This window comes from Trichechus manatus, unplaced genomic scaffold (assembly GCF_000243295.1).
Source record: "Trichechus manatus latirostris isolate Lorelei unplaced genomic scaffold, TriManLat1.0 scaffold00102, whole genome shotgun sequence".
In the NCBI taxonomy this organism is placed as follows: domain Eukaryota; kingdom Metazoa; phylum Chordata; class Mammalia; order Sirenia; family Trichechidae; genus Trichechus; species Trichechus manatus.
In genome coordinates this window covers 4,695,924-4,713,549 of record NW_004444038.1, presented here as the reverse complement: position 1 = coordinate 4,713,549, position 17,626 = coordinate 4,695,924, and the positions used below count along the sequence as shown (strand labels likewise).

The following is a 17,626-nucleotide window of genomic DNA, read 5'->3' as shown; positions in this document are numbered from 1 at the left end:
ACCTTTTACTCTCCCATCAGGATTGTATGCAATCTAGCCTGCTTTTTTTCAATTCATTTTCTATCATGAACTCTTCCTGTGCTATTATGTCATCATACTGAGCATCATTTTTAAAGCCCACATAATATTCTATCAGGTAGACGTAGGACTTTGTCCTGACCCTCTCATGGACATGTACTTGTTTCCAGGCTTCCATTAGTCCCACAGTGGACATGTTTGTGCTTGGTGCCTGCCCATGTGGAGGGTTATTCCTCCCATGAGCACTCGAAAAAGAATCAAAGAGGGGAACACGGTCAGTTCTTGGGACATGTTGCCAAAGTACTGCTTTAAAGATTTAGGCTTTGTTGTGAACACATTCGTGGGTGTGCACAAAGGTATAAATATGTGTGTACACACATGTACTCACAGGTTCAGTTTATACATGTATGCACACGTGCACACACACAAAGGTTCAGTTCTATGTGCATGCACACAAATGTTCATCTTAAGGCAACAATATTTTAAATTAAAAGGAAATAATTCTAAAAAGTTGTTTCCCACAGACGTTATGTATAATTTCTCAATTGTATATGGAAGAAGACAGCCCATGTTATGGATTGAGTTGTGTTCCACCAGAAGATATTCTGAAGTCCTAACACCTGTGAATGTGATGTTGTTTGGGGAAACAGGGTCTTCCTATTAAGGAGCTTTGGTGGCACAGTGGTTAAGAGCTATTGCTGCTAACCAAAAGGTTGGCAGTTCAAATCCACCAGCTTCTCCTTGGAAACCCTATGGGGCAATTCTATTTTGTCCTGTAGGGCTGCTATGAGTTGGAATCAACAGCAATGGGTTTGGTTTTAGCAGATTTGTGAAGATATTACCAGTTAAATCATACTGCAGTAGGATGGGTCCTAATCCTAATCCCTTCTGAGTGGTGTTTTGTAAAAAGAATAGACATAGAAACAGATTTACACAGGAGGAAGACACCATTTGAGCATCTCCATATAAACCAAGGAAGGCCAAGAAATGCCTGGAGCTGCCTAAAACTGAAGGACATAGGAAGACTTTCTCTAGAGCCCACAGAAAGCATAGCCTTGCCGAAGTCCTGATTTTGGATTTCTAGATTCTAGAACTGTGCGACAATAAATTTCTCTTCTTTAAGACCACCTACCTTGTGGTATTTTGTTATGGCAGCCCCAGGAAACTAAAGCAGTCCATAGCAAAATATTGTTAGAAATCGACAGCTTTTGTAACATAGGAACTGTGCTTTTCAGTCTTTCAATCCTGAGTACTTAACACAATTACCATGTCATAGTAGGTGCTCAGTAAAGGTTTGTGTGTTTTAAATCCTTGAACAGATACTGAAAAATTCATATTTTATTTCTGCAACAGTTTATTTTTGTATCACACAATCATGAAAAACGAACAGGGAAGAACAGACATAGATCTCGCAAAAGCATGTTTTTCAACCTAAAAGAAACCACGGACGTTTTGAGAGGATGTCCTCGTCTGCCCTGGGCGCTCTCCCAACGTCCAGCGAAATAACTGTTATCATGTTTTTCACAAAGGGAACAAGAACTCTGAGAAGCTAAGTCACTTGATAACAGAGCAGGTCGAGCAGAGGGCTCAAGCTCAGGGTCTGAATGCCAAATTCCAAGTAAAAACTCAGCGCACAACAACGATCTTGGGTTTCACTTAACGACGAAACCCACTCATGTGGGTCAACCGTTGTGCAAACAGCACCTGGTGCTGAGGCTAGAGGAAGTCGTCTCTGTAGTCCCAACTGCCGTCTGGTAAGATCAAATAGAAAACAGTTCTCTCCGCCCGTGCTACTCTGGGATCCAGCGGGGCCGCCCGAAACCCCCCCAATGCGGGCGGTCTCCCGGCGCGCCCTTTTGGCGTCATCGCGCGTGCGCACAGCCTCCTCCGTTACGACACAGACGCCTCCGCGGTTGGAGGTCACTTCTGCGCCTGCGCGGCGAAGAGCTGGAGGAACCGGCTTCTTTTGACTCGATTCCAGTTTGGTGGCGTAGACTTTGGCTTCATATTATGTGGCAAGTCTGTGCGGCGGCTGTGGACAGAAGTGGGCGCCCCGTCAACGGAACAAGCAAGAGGTAATGTTTGGGCAGGTGGAGCCTGGGCAAGAGTGATTAAGGCAGGAGATTGCCACCTCATGCTTCTCTCCTCCCTGTTCAGCAAGTATTTATTGGCTGTGAGAGGCGTGACAGATAGACAAGCTAGGACAGGTTGTTGTTGTTAGGTGCTGTGGAGTCGGTTCCGACTCACAGCGACTCTATGTACAACAGAAAGAAACACTGCCTGGTCCTGCACCATCTTCACAGTCGTTGTTATGCTTGAGCCCACTGTTGCAGCCACTGTGTCAGTCTGTCTCGTTGAGGGTCTTCCTCTTTTTCACTGACCCTCTACTTTACCAAGCATGATGTCGTCCTGCAGGGACTGATCCCTTCTGATAACATGTCCAAATTATGTGAGACGAAGTCTCGCCGTCCTTGCTTCTAAGGAGCACTCTGGCTGTACTTCTTCCAAGACAGATTTATAAGTTTTTCTGGCAGTCCACGGTAAATTCAATATTCTTCACCAACACCACAATTCAAAGGCGTCAGTTCTTCTTCAGTCTTCTTCATTCATCGTCCCGCTTTCGCATGCTTATGGGGCAATTGAAAACACCGTGGCTTGGGTCAGGCACACCTTAGCCTTCAAGGTGACGTCTTTGCTTTTCAACACTTTAGAGAGGTCTTGAAGCAGATTTGCCCAATGCAATGCGTCTTTTGATCTCTTGACTGCTGCTGCCCTGGGTGTTGATTGTGGATCCATGTAAAATGAAATCCTTGACAACTTCAATCTTTTCTCCGTTCTTCATGATGTTGCTTGTTGGTCCAGTTGTGAGGATTTTTGTTTTCTTTATTTAGAGGTGTAATCCATACTGAAGGCTGTGGTCTTTGATCTTCATCAGTAAGTGCTTCAAGTCCTCTTCATTTTCAGCAAGCAAGGGTGTCATCTGCATAATGCAGGTTGTTAATGAGTCTTCCTCCAATCCTGATGCCTACAATTCTTCTTCATATAGTCTAGCCTCTCGGATTATTTGCTCAGCATACAGATTGAATAGGTATGGTGAAAGGATACAACCCTGACACACACCTTTCCTGACTTTAAACCACGCAGCATCCCCTTGTTCTGTTTCAATAACTGCTTCTTGATCTATGTACAGGTTCCTAATGAGCACAATTAAGTATTCTGGAATTCTCATGCTTCGAAATGCTATCCATAATTTGTTATGATCCACACAGTCAAATGCCTTTGCGTAGTTATTATAACAGAGATAGACATCTTTCTGGTATTCTCTGCTTTCAGCCAGGATCCATATGACATCAGCAGTGATATCCGTGGTTCCACATCCTCTTCTGAATCCAGCTTGAATTTCTGGCAGTTCCCTGTCGATATACTGCTGCAGCTGCTTTTGAGTGATCTTCAGCAAAATTTTACTTGCATGTGATATAAATGATATTGTTCGATAATTTCTGCATTCAGTTGGATCACCTTTCTTGGGAATAGGTTTATATATGGATCTCTTCCAGTCGATTACCAGGTAGCTGTCCTCCAAATTTCTTGGCATAGACGAGTGAGCACTTCCAGCGCTGCATCAGTTTGCTGAAACATCTCAGTTGGTATTTTGTCAATACTCAGAGCCTTGTTTTTCACCAATGCCTTCACTGCAGCTTGGACTTCTTCCTTCAGTACCATCGGTTTCTGATCATATGCTGCCTCCTGAAATGGTTGAACGTCGACCAATTCTTTTTGGTACGGTGACTCTGTGTATTTCTTCCATCTTCTTTTGATACTTCCTGCATCGTTCAGTATTTTCCCCATAGAATTCTTCATTGGCATTTCTCAAGCTGAAGGAACTGAAGAAAAAATTCAAGCCTTGAGTTGCAATAGTGAAGAGCTAGGACATAGTCATGTCTTAAAAGTTAATTCTTTTTCTTATTTCTGAATAGGATATTAAAAAGTCTTTAGTTCATCCGCCTCACCTGACTTTACAGGTGAGGGGTATGGATCACCAGTTAATTAGTGAGTAGCCAAATTTACATAGCCGTTGGTGACTGCACTGAGTTAGAAGCCTGACATTTAATTCAGGGGTCTTTACCAAACCCCCTGGATGGCATGTGGAGATGGGGAGAGAATCATTTCTCCCATTTTTTACTGTCAAAAACTGTGTTAGGTGCTTTAATTGCCTACATTCCGATTCTCACGACAACCCCTCAAAAAAAAATTATGGTCCCATTTTACAAATCATCCTCAGGCTCAAAGAGGTAATGTCATTTGTCCAAGGAGAGGTATTCATTAGGAATCCCTTGAGGGCCTGAGAGGGGAAGGGAGTAGAGAAGTGATAGGTACACCTTAGAGATGTAATTTTTGCAACAGAGTGCAGGTAGAATTGGGGTGGAAGAGACTGTAGATTTGGAGGAAATGACTTTCTCTCGTTACCCTTTGTGATGTTGGAGGTTGTTGTTACTAGTTACTTTCTGCCCAATGAAGTGACACTGAATCTTCCCCTATATTCATGGAATAATAACTTGGTGCTTTGTTTTTTGTGTTGGTTCAGGACAATATAGACAGCACCTGAATGGATGATAAATCATTATGTCCCAATTACTTATATTCATTCCCTTGAAAGCTTTGCTTATCATTGTCAAAAGTTGAAGTGTCCTGCCCCCTCTGTTTTATCTGCTTGTTATTTTATAATATTTGTATTTTAAATGTTGCTTGGAATATCAAGCATTACAGTAGTAATATTTATTAAAGACTTACTCAGTACGGGGACTGTGTTAAGCACTGGGGACTCTCATCCTCAGTCTAATTTCTAGATAGTTTATCAACCCCATTTTGCATTTAAGGAAACTGAAGGTGAGAGAAATTAAGTAGTTGACCCAGATCGCACAGCTACTGAATGTTTGAGTTCTTATTTGAACCTAGATTTTGTGTACACACTTAACCACCCGACTGTTTTAGTTTGTCTTTTCACAAATGTAAAATATCAGCCCCAAACTGCAGAATCCAAAAAAGTAATATTAGCCTGTAAAAAGCAATGGAAATTCTAATTTTGGACTTTTTATGCAATTGTAATGAGTAAAAATATTTAGGTTTATTAATTTTATGTTACTTTTGGAATCTTTGATATCTATATAGCAATTTCAGGATATGTGTGTATCCCCACCATTACCTCAATTTCCACATTGTTATCAAATACTTCGAGTCTTTGCCTGGAACTTGTTGAGGGAAACTTTGACTTTGAGACCATATGGAACCTATAGATAGATCAGAAACTGTGTACCAATACTTGGACATTCAGAGGAGTATTTCTTAGCGTATTTCATTTTATATGCATTGTAAATAAATTGTAAATGTAAATATGACGCGATATAATGTACCCACTTGAGGAAGTATGCTTTAGAGGTAGGGTATTGTACGTACATAACCACAGTGGTGTGTGGTCAGTCATGCAAGCTAGACACAGGGGAAGCAATACTATATTCAGAAATAAAAAATGAAAGAGGATAGTCCCATGGCTTTATCTCTTGGTCTGACTGGCTCAGTAGAAGTTTTGGGATTCCTCTGTCAGGAATTAGCCTGAGAATGCAACCTTCTCCCCTCTGTAGGCCACCAAATGGCTCTTGTGAACCATTGCTAGCATAGTCAGAGCTGCTTCATGTTTGTAACCAAATTGAATCCCAGTAGCCATGTTGGTGTGTGTTTGTGTGTCACTAGTCTATGGCCTTCCCTAGCATGCTGTTCCAGGAACTCAGCTCTAGGTATCCAGTAGTTCATTCAGGAAACAAAACTACTGTGTGTCAGACACTAGAGGCATGCATTACCGCGTGATTACTGACCTATAGAGACTGACAGTTTGGTAAATGTGGTGTTGCAATTAGCCATTCCGTTTCTTGCTAAATACTAGATAACGTAGGCTTGGGCTGATTGTGTGTGTGTGTCTGTGTGTGTGTGTGTGTGTGTATTCTGTTTTGTATGCTGTGATGGGGGATTGGGAGATGGGAAATCTTATGGTCTCTGTACTGTATTAGCAGATCTCCCACCATGAAGCTTCTCCGATTCGCTGTTACCTGGGATACATGGTGGTGTGTCAGGAGCTGTCTGAACTCACAAGATAAAATATGGTTTATATATCTGGAGCACAAATTTTACTTGAGGTCTTTTTTGGAAAAGTAAGTTAATGTTACGTAGTTTAAACCATATTAAAATAACTCTGATATATTACAGATTGCAATAAAACTTACGTGAATATTTAAAATTACAAAGAAATTTTGTATCTGTGGTGACCTCTTCAGGAAGTTTTTTAGATGCTAGCCTAGCAAGTTACCCGTATGTCCTCTCTGACTTTAGAGGATAGTGAAAAAGCCCTGTCTCGGGACTTTTTACTTTTGTTACTGCACTTAGCATTTTACTACGATTTGTTCTCATCATGCCCCTTTTTCTTACCAGACTTTGTGCTCTTTTAAGACAGAAACATTGTACCTGCCTATAGCACAGCTCCTGGCTCCTCTGTAGTCAGTGGATACTTGGGAATAACTGGCATACGAATATGAACCAAAAAAATCATATTAATGAATTTAAATTTATAAAGCTACAAGAAACTACTGTAAAGTAGAGTTTAAAGAGGTAGGTGCAGTGAGGATTTTGTGGGGGTGGTATTTCGAGTAAAGAGGTAGGTGCAGTGAGGATTTTGTGGGGGTGGTATTTCGAGTTGGAGGAGTGGCCGGGTGGTGCAAGCGGTTTAGTGCTCTCCTGCCAGCTAAAAGGTCGGCCGTTCGAGTCCACCCAGTGGTGCCTTGTGAGACAGGCCTGGCAGTCTGTTTCCCAAAGGTCACAGTCTTGAACACCCTATGGAGCACTTCTATTCTTTATACTCTGCACATGTGGTCTTCAGGCATCAGAGTCAACTCGAAGGGAGCGAACAACAACGACATCTTGAGCTGGATTTTGAATGTGGGGGGTTAGCATAGTTATCAGGAAAGACTGGAATGGAGACAAAGGCTTTGGCTGGCTCGGACAGAGTTTTCCCTAAAAAGTAACAAAAAGAGGATACATTTTTTTTGGAGCCCTGGTGGCATAATGGTTAAGAGCTCTACTGTTAACCATAAGGTTGGCAGTTCGAATCCACCAGCCACTCCTTGGAAACTCTAAGGGGCAGTTCACTCTGTCCTATAGGGTCACTATGGTCAGAATTGACTCGACGGCAACAGTTTTGTTTTGTATTTTTTCCCCTTTTGATGAAGCACCCTAGGCTGAGAAGTTCAGTCTTCCTATGAAGCCAAATCTAAATTCAGTGACTGAGAGAGAGATTTGATTTTAAAAAAAAAAAAAGTCTATTCTAAGAAGTTTTTTTCTGGTGCTGTGTGGAAGTGTGACAGAAAAAGAAGAGACATAAGGCAAGGAAGAACCTTGCCTGAAGCCCAGAAATGAAGTCAGTTGAACGTATTTTGGTTTTCTGTCATTATTATTACCAATATGCATTTGCATTATGTGCTAAATAATTAAGTAATAGAATAATTAATTCAGTGGAAGTTGGGATTCAGGGAGAAAGGTAATTAAAATGATTAATTTCAGGATCGTGAATATAGGAAATGGGGCTGGTAATACTTTTGATAACAATTACTAATTAGAATTGAAATAAAATAGTTAATTATCCTGAAATGTAGAGGTTGAAAAGAGGCATGTATAGTATTGATCTATTTTCATTTAGCAAACATTAATAAATACCTATTATGAACCCAAAGGAGCCTTGGTGGCACAGTGGTTAAGTGTTGGGCTGCTAACCAAAAGATCAGCGGTTGTAACCTACCAGTTGCTCCGTGAAAGAAGGATGTGGCAGTCTGCTCCTGTAAAGATTTACAGCCTTGGAAACCCTGTAGGGCAGTTCTACTCTGTCCTGTAGAGTCACAATGAGTTGGAGTCGACAGCAATGGGTTTGGTTTTTTGGGTATTATGAATCAAGTACTGTTCTTTGAGGTCTTATATTAAATATTTAGTTGAATTTTATCATTTACTTAAAGTTATTCTCTTTTGCTTTGTTAGTTAAACCAGAGGATTCACCATGGCTTCTGCGGCTGCTTCACAAACTTCGAGAGCTGTTGCGTCACATGTTCCTTTTGCAGATTTATGTTCAAATTTAGAACGAATACAGAGAAGTAAAGGACGTGAAGAAAAAATCAGACATTTCAAGGAGTTTTTAGATTCTTGGAGAAAATTTCATGATGCCCTTCATAAGAACCAAAAAGATGTCCCAGACTCTTTTTATCCAGCAATGAGACTCATTCTTCCTCAGCTAGAGAGAGAGAGGATGGCCTATGGAATCAAAGAAACTATGTTTGCTAAGCTTTATATTGAATTACTTAATTTGCCTAGAGAAGGAAAAGATGCTCTTAAACTTCTAAATTACAGAACGCCTACTGGAACTCGTGGAGATACTGGAGACTTCGCAATGATTGCATACTTTGTGTTGAAGCCAAGATGTTTACAGAAGGGAAGTTTAACCATACAGCAAGTAAATGACATTTTAGACTCAGTTGCCAGCAATAATGCTGCCAAAAGAAAGAACCTAGTAAAGAAGAGTCTTCTTCAATTCATAGCTCAGAGTTCAGCCCTTGAACAAAAATGGTTCATACGAATGATTCTAAAGGACTTAAAGCTCGGTGTTAGTCAGCAAGCTATATTTTCTGTTTTTCATAATGATGCTACTGAGTTGTATAGTGTCACCACAGATCTGGAAAAAGTCTGCAGGCAACTGCATGATCCTTCAGTAGGACTCAGTGATATTTCTATCACTTTATTTTCTGCCTTTAGACCAATGCTAGCTGCTATAGCAGATATTCAGCACATTGAGAAGGACATGAAGCACCAGAGTTTCTACATTGAAACCAAGCTAGATGGCGAGCGTATGCAAATGCACAGAGATGGGGATGTGTATAAATTCTTCTCCCGAAACGGGTATGACTATACGGATCAGTTTGGTGATTCTCCGCAGAAAGGTTCTCTAACACCATTCATTCACAGTGCTTTCAAAACAAATATACAAAACTGTATCCTTGATGGTGAGATGATGGCCTACAATCCAGATACTCAAAGTTTTATGCAAAAGGGAAATAAGTTTGATATTAAAAGAATGGTAGAAGATTCTGATCTGCAGACTTGTTACTGTGTTTTTGATGTATTGATGGTTAATAATAAAAAGCTAGGACATGAGACCCTGAGAAAGAGGTATGAAATTCTTAGCAGTATTTTTACACCAGTACCAGGGAGAATAGAAATAGTGCAGAGAACACCAGCACATACTAAGACAGAAGTAATTGATGCTTTGAATGAAGCAATCGATAAAAGAGAAGAGGGGATCATGGTAAAATACCCTTTGTCCATTTACAAGCCAGACAAAAGAGGTGAAGGATGGTTAAAAATTAAGCCAGAGTATGTAAGTGGTCTTATGGATGAACTGGACATCTTAATTGTTGGAGGCTATTGGGGTAAAGGTTCACGGGCTGGGATGATGTCTCATTTTCTGTGTGCCGTGGCCGAGAAGCCCCCTCCTGGTGGAAAACCCTCTGTGTTTCACACTCTCTGTCGTGTTGGCTCAGGTTACACCATGAAAGAACTCTATGACCTGGGTTTGAAGTTGGCCAACCACTGGAAGCCTTTTCATAGAAAAGCTCCACCAAGTAGCATTTTATGTGGAACTGAGAAGCCAGAAGTATACCTTGAGCCTTGTAATTCTGTCATTGTTCAGGTTAAGGCAGCAGAGATTGTCCCCAGTGACATGTATAGAACTGATTGCACCTTGCGTTTTCCACGGATTGAAAAGATAAGAGAAGACAAAGAGTGGCATGAATGCATGACTCTGGATGACTTAGAGCAGCTTAGGGGGAAAGCGTCTGGAAAGCTTGCATCTAGACACCTTTACATAGATGGTGATGATGAGCCACAAGAAAAAAAGCGGAAAGCTGCTGCCCCAAAGATGAGGAAAGTTATTGGGATTATTGAACACTTCAAAGCACCTAATCTTTCTAATGTAAACAAAGTTTCTAATATATTTGAAGACATGGAGTTTTGTGTTATGAGTGGAGTAGATGGGCATTCAAAGCCTGATCTGGAAAACAGAATTGCAGAATTTGGTGGTTATATAGTACAAAATCCAGGCCCAGACACAGCCTGTGTAATTGCAGGGTCTGAGAACATCCGAGTGAAAAACATAATTTCTTCAAATAAACATGACGTTGTGAAGCCTGACTGGCTTTTAGAGTGTTTTAAGACCAAAAGCTGTGTGCCATGGCAGCCTCGCTTTATGATTCATACGTGTCCATCAACAAAACAACATTTTGCTCTTGAGTACGATTGCTATGGTGATAGTTATTTTGTTGATACAGATTTGAAACAACTCAAGGAAGTGTTCTCAGTAATTAAACATTCTAATGAACAGACTTCTGAGGAAATGGCTTCAGCGATTGCTGATTTAGAATATCGATATTCCTGGGACAGCTCTCCTCTCAGTATGTTTCGACACCACATGATTTATTTGGACCTGTATGCCACTGTTAATGACTTGAGTACCAAAATCGAAGGAACAAGATTAGCTACTAAAGCATTGGAACTTCGGTTTCATGGGGCAAAAGTAGTTTCTTGTTTAGCTGAAGGAGTTTCTCACGTAATTGTTGGGGAGGATCATAGTCATGTTGCACATTTTAAAGCTTTCCGGAGGACTCTTAGAAGAAAGTTTAAAATCCTACAAGAAGCTTGGGTAACTGATTCAATAGACAGGTGTGAATTACAGGAGGAAGATCAGTATTTGATTTAAAGCTAGCTTTCCTAGTGGGGAAAAGCTTCTGTTGTCTGGCGGACTCTGCAGTAAATAGTAATCATGAAATATTAAGCCACATTTTGTTTTCTTAGTACTATGTTTATATAATGTTTTTAGATATAGGAAAACGATTTTAAATTTGGAGATTGTAAGGACAGTGAAGGGCACGAAGCTGAGGAACAAATGTGTGTGATTTTATTATACTTCTTAATAAAATATTTAATATTCTATTAAAGTAATTCCTTATGACTGCTTTATTTTTAAAACAACTCATGAGTTACATAATTTCAGTCAGCGTGATGTTACTGTATCTATATAATTTTTTACTTTAAATCGGATTCCTTATAGGTCTTTGTATATCATACGGCTGAATGAACTTTATTAACATTTTTAAACTTCAGTACATTATATGTTTTTTAATTTTATGATTTAGGTGAAAGTTTACAGCGCAAATTGGTTTCTCATTCAAAAATTTATACACAAATTGTTTTGTGATGTTGGTTGCAATTCCCTGCAATGTGTTAGCACTCTTCCCCTTTCCACCCCGGGTTCCTCGTGTCCGTTTGTCCAGATTTCCTGTCCCTTCCTGCCTTCTCATCTTTGTTTTTGGGCAAGTGTTGCCCATTTGGTCTTGTATACTTGACTGAACTAAGAAGCATGTTCCTCGTGTGTTATTATTTGTCTTATAGTCCTGTCTAATCTTTGGCTGAAAGGTGGACTTCAAGAGTGGCTACAGTTCTGAGTTAACAGGGTGTCTGGGGGCCAGTCTTGGGGGTTCCTTCATTCTCTGTCGGACCAGTAAATGTGGTCTTTTTTTTGTGTGTGTGAATTTGAATTTTGTTCTGAATTTTTCTCCTGCTCTGTCCAGGACCCTATGTTGTGAGCTTGGTCATAGCGGTCAGTGGTGGTAGCCAGGTGCCGTCTAGTTCTGGGCTCAGGCTGGTGGAGGCGCATCACCCAGTTTCTACAATTATCAGTGATCAATCTTGTCACATATTTACACATCCCCTGGATTATTTTAAAGGAAATCCTAACATCATTTCATTTGCATATATTGCATAAATAGAACTTTGGATTTCTCAAACAGACTTACATTCCTCTCCAGTGTTCTCACTAAATCTCTTCCTCCAGGCTCATACTATAAACCCTGGAATTATCCATAACTCCACTTGTTCTCATAACCTCTAGCATAGAGCAGATCTTGTTAGATAGAGCTTCAGAATAAATCAAAGTATCACCTCTCACCCCTCTTGCCAGCAACTATAGCGTAGGCAACTAAAGGTCACTGGATCGCTTCATAGCCTCCTAACTGGTCTTCCTGCATGTACTCTAATCCTACTACTTCCGGTTCTCCAGAACAAAATTTTTACTTTCACAGATACAGTTCACATCATGTTACTCCCCTAGTCAAAATCACTGAATTCCCAATTCTCTTGACTTCTAAAGTCTAAAAACAACTTAACTTTCAAAGGCCCAAAACAGAACTAGGACTTCTTGGAAAATGCTGATTCTGGTCAGGAGCAAGAGATGTATAAGATCAACTTGGAACTTTTGATCATAACAGATAGCAAGGAAGCTATCAACTTTACTGGGTTCAAGATAGAGGTAGCCAGGAACCAATTTGAAGACATTCCCACTGTCAATATGGAAATGCTTAAAAATGACAATAATTACAATTGATTGAAAGCTATCAAGTATGTTTAAATCTGTGATTTTACTAAACAACAAAATTTTCACCTTCATAGAAAAAAACCAGTTGCTGTCCAGTCTGTTCCGACTCATGATGACCCGCACGGGTGTCAGAGTAGAACTGTGCTCCACTGGGTTTTCCGGAAGTAGATTTGCCAAGATTTCTTCCCAAGTGCCTATGAGTGGGCTCGAACCGCCAGACTTTCAGTTAGCAGCTGAACACTTAACCATTTGTGCTACCCAGGGACTGTCATAGGAAGATAGAGAACCATTGTTTTTTCTGAAACCTGGTAAATAAAGGGATAAAGGTTCAAGCGTTTATCCTGCCTTTTACATGACTCCATATAAGCAGTGCTACTGGTTTAATCAAATAGATGGGCAGAAGGAAAAAGTGTACATATAAGTACTAAATGAAAAGAATCTATAGGATTAGAATATCAACATTTTGGAACCTCCAATGATTAATGTATCTATACTAACCACAAAAAAGAAATGACAGAACATACAGCTATAGTCTCTAAGAAAGAATCATCGATGCTTCAGATCAAGCCTGTGTCTAGATGCTGATTTGCAGGAAATCCAGAGGATAAATGATCATGTTGATTTGCACCAGACACTGGGAAACTATACAGGTCAAACGTCCCTGGTTCTGCAGCAGGAAAATTATAAGGAAAATACAGAGACGGGGAAGAATCTGTAGATGATAGAGACATAAAAGACATTTAAAAATGGGCAAAACTAAACTAGAGTGTCTACGTACGTACATATATTTGGGTGATAAAACTACAAGGAAATTCAAGGAAGTGAGTACTATGATAAAGTAGTGGTTTCTTTTGAGGGGAAGAAAGAATTTCGTAATTGCCACGGGGCACGTGAAGGAGCTTCTAAGGTAGATAAAAAATTTCTCTTTCTTGACCTCAAAGGTGATTGCAGGCATGTTTGCCATACAATAATTCATTAAGCTATATATATGCATACCTATTTATACATGTGTTTTGTGTTATTTTGAATCTGTGGGTTATTTTTTTATTTTTTACAATAGAGTAGTTACATAATACAGAAGAAAAAAAAAACCCATTACCGTCGAGTCTATTCCGACTCATAGTGACCCTATAGGACAGAGTAGAACTGCCCCATAGGTTTTCCAAGGCGTAATCTTTATGCAAGCAGACTGCCATGTCTTTCTCCTGCAGAATGCCTGGTGGGTTGGAACCATTGACCTTTTGGTTGGCAGCCGAGCACTTAATCACTGTGCCACTAGGGCTCCTCTCGTTACATGGTAGCCAAGTAAAACTGTGAAAATATTAATCCTAATTAAGGTACAGATGAAGGCCACTTTCTTTCAGCACTGTAATTTAATTATTTTTCTCAGGATTGTATTTAATGCTATAACACAAGAAAAACAATTCAGGTAAAAGTAAATGAAGACAAATAGCCCAGAATAATTGAAAAAGAAGAATAATGTAGGGTTATGTGCTCTAACAAATTTAAGGATTCATTTGAAAGTGACAAATGAAAGTGATTCCTCCAGGTAGGGACAAATTGATCAAAGAGAAAGAGAAAAGGCTCTAGAAACAGATCTCTTTATATATAATTATTTAATATATAAAGGTTGCATTTTAAATCAGCAGGGAAAAATTAATTGATAAATGATTTTGGGAAAAGTGACTGTCCTTTTAGGATGGAAAAATGTATGTGTATATAACATATTGTTCCCTGCTGTCTATCATTCCAGGAAAGAAACTACAAATAATTAAAGATTGAAGTCTAAATCTCAAAAGTACAACTAAAAGTCCTAGAAGAAAATAAGTAGTATTTTCATAAGCTTACAATAGAGAGAACCTTATCGGTGTGTGACTAGAAACTTAAGCTTGTAGAAGTAGCTGGTATATTGAACTACATAAAATATTAAACTTCCGTCGATGAAAGACAAATAACCAGTGGAAGAAGGGATGTTCAGGACAATGCCACACTTATGTCTCCTTAAATCTTTTTGTTTGTTTGTTTTTGATTGTAATTTAGGTAAAATTTTATAGAACAAATTAGTTTCTCATTGAACAGCTAGTACACAAATTGTTTTGTCACATTGGTTGCCAACCCTGTGATGTATCAACATTCTCCCTTTCTTCACTCAAGTTTCCCTGTTTCCATTCGTACAGTTTTCTGTCCCTCTCTGCCTTCCTATCTTTGCTTTTGGGCTGGTGTGCTCATTAGTCTCATATACATGATTGAACTATGAAGCATGTCCCTCACATGTGCTATTGTTGGCCCTATAAAAAACCCAAAACCAAACCCATTGCCTTTGAGTCGATTCCAACTCATAGCAACCCTATAGGACAGAATAGAACGGCCCCATAGGGTTTCCAAGGAGTGGCTGGTGGATTTGAACTGCCAACCTTTTAGTTAGCAGCCAGACGCTTAAACACTGCACCACTAGGGCTCCAGCTGCCCATAGATGGATGGATTTACTTCTGGGTTCTTAATTCTATTCCATTCCATTGGCCTATGTGTCAATCTTTAATTATTTGTAGTTTCTTTCCTGGAATGATATACAGCAGGGAACTATATGTTGATCAACTTTGTTGATAGCCTCCTTATATCACTGCTCTATCTTTGACTTTCCTTCTTTTACTCTTGTTGCTCCCTTTTAATACCTATATCATTCTATCTGCCTCTTAAATGTTGTTCTATTCACAATCTTTCTTTTTCATGCTGCTCTCCCTTTCCTCAGCATTCCATCCACTCTTCCAGCTTCATATACTTCTATACCACAAGCTCTTAATGTGGGATCCACATTAAGATGTCTCTGAACTCTGAGAAACTGATTGCAATATTTCATGTATGTGTAAAATTACATTTTTCTGAGAAGGCCTTAGCCTTTCTTTCTTTTTTTGACAAAGTGGCCCATTAATTAAAAAATATTAAGATCCCTGAAACCAGGTTATCTTTATATGTTCCCTAATTCAGTCAATGACACTGCCTACCCAGTTATCACAAAAAATTTAGTTTTCTTATTCTCACTCTTATTTACTGTGATGATTAAGATTGAGTGTCAACTTAGCTGGGCCATGATTCTCAGTGTTTATATGTGATCACCCCCATGATGTGATCTGCTGTGAGTAGCCAGTCAGTTGAAAGGGAGTTTCCTTGGGCGTGTGTCCTGCATCCGAATATAAGTTGACGTTCTGGCTTTTGCCTGCTCTGGATCCTGCAGTTGCCTCCTGTTTGTCTGACCTCTGGTTTTGAAACTTGGGCTAGCAGCTTACCTGCTGATCTTGGGATTCATCAATCTTCACAGCCTGTGGGCAAGAGCTCTGCTCTCTGACCTGCCAATCTTGAGTTTATCAGCCCCTGCAGCTGCATGAATCAAGAGAAGCCTTGTGGTCTTGCCTGCCAATCTTGGGATTTGTCGATCTTCACAGCCTGTGAACAAGAGCCCTACTCTCTGACCTGTTGACTTTGGGTTCACCAGCCCCTTTGGCTACGTGAATTAGGAGACGCTTCTATCCTGATCCAGGGACTTGGGATGTTCCAGCCTGTACAGTTGCATGAGCTCTTTCCTTGTTATAAATCTCTCTATATGTTTATATGCTTTACTGGTTTTGCTTCTCTACAGAACCCAGCCTAAGACATTTACCAAGCCCTTTTGAGTCTACTTCTGAATTATAGCATGGTATCTAACAGCAAGATTTCTGGGGCAAAACTGCCTGAGTGTGAAGCCCCAGTTGAAGGCAAGGTCCTTGATTCTCTCATTTGTAAGATGGAGACATTGTCTTCATAAATTGTTTTAGGAGGAATAAATGTGTTGAAATGCGTACTGGATTTAGAACAGGGACTGGCCCGTGGTAGGCCCTATCCAAGTGTTAGTTGTTAATATTCAATGGGGCTCATAGCTGTACTTTCATAGCCACCACCATGGCTGTCAGATTCCAGTAGCCTGCGATGCGACTGTAGCTTTCTATTCGTTATACCTGAATCTAATACTGCCACAATGGCGAAGTTAATGAAGGTCAGTTAAACCCCTCTACATCCAGCAAGTACAGTGAAGGCACAGAAGATTTGAGGGACAGATAAGAACAAGGAAACTTGCAAGCAGTGATTGATGATGTAAGAGAAATGAAGTGTAGAAAAGAAAACATGAATAGAAGTGGGAAAACTGAAGAAAGGGGAAAAAAAGCAGCAGCAGCAACAGCATGGGATATTGTGTGACACTGTGTGGATTCAGTAGGAAAACCAGCATTCTAGTCCCAGACCTGACCCTTTAAAAGGCCACATAACCACCCTGCACATTGATCATTCAGGAGGACATAACTGTAATGGTCATGAAGGTCCTTCCCACTTTAACATTCTGGTACATCCAAGGACCATTTACCACTAGCCTGGAGGTTGTCTAGTAATGTGTGTTTTGTTTTGATTGTGAGTTCTTTAGCTAGTGTCAGTGATTTTGTTGGTAGATGGAACTGGATAGGCAGCTGTTGGAAAGACTCAGAGGAGATAAGGAGATCACTACGTATGAATTTAGCAATGGCTTTTCCAAGGAATGGCTTCTCATTTCCATCAACCTTTTGATTTGGATATGTGAGCTTTTTCGATCTTTCATAAATAAAAGTATCTTTCGTAGCTTTGACATTTTTATTGATCTTTAACATCAATATAAATGTGAACAAACTACTTACTATACCAATACACTTCCAAGATAAATCCTCTTGGCCTTTCCCTACAATACAGACTTCCAGATTGCCTTCCCTATGACCCCTCCTGTAAACAAATTCCTGTATAGAAATTCAGGAGCAGCCACGGCAATTCCACCATCTCCTATCAAAATCATCTTAGCACCGTGATTGAAAACAAAAGCTTAACCCAACCCTGTCATACGGCTGGTGCTCAGATAATAGAAGCTACTACTTTTGTTATTATCAGGGTTAGTGTGTCTTTTTGTTATGGGATAAAGCAGATAAATTAACCAAAACGCATGAATTCTTGAGACTCTCAATTAGTTGAAATCTTTTTTTTTTCTGTAAGTTTTAACTAATGATGCTAAAATTGCCACAGCTCCTGATCGTCTTAATGAATAGT

General features: G+C 39.9%; 1 protein-coding gene across 3 annotated transcripts; it reads left to right on the top strand.

The window, feature by feature from the left end:
- Positions 1–1,959: 1,959 nt before the first annotated feature.
- LIG4 (DNA ligase 4) lies at positions 1,960–11,039 on the top strand. 3 transcript variants are annotated; one of them, XM_023737390.1, is made up of 3 exons: positions 1,960–2,093; positions 6,084–6,221; positions 8,092–11,039. In XM_023737390.1, the coding sequence occupies exon 3, from the start codon at positions 8,111–8,113 to the stop codon at positions 10,856–10,858; it is 2,748 nt and encodes a 915-aa protein (XP_023593158.1). In that variant the 5' UTR covers positions 1,960–2,093; positions 6,084–6,221; positions 8,092–8,110; the 3' UTR covers positions 10,859–11,039. The 3 variants fall into 3 exon arrangements, with proteins under 3 accessions (XP_023593158.1, XP_023593159.1, XP_004382993.1); XM_023737391.1 differs by having other exon boundaries at positions 6,081–6,221; XM_004382936.3 differs by lacking the exon at positions 6,084–6,221.
- The last annotated feature ends 6,587 nt before the right edge of the window (positions 11,040–17,626 follow it).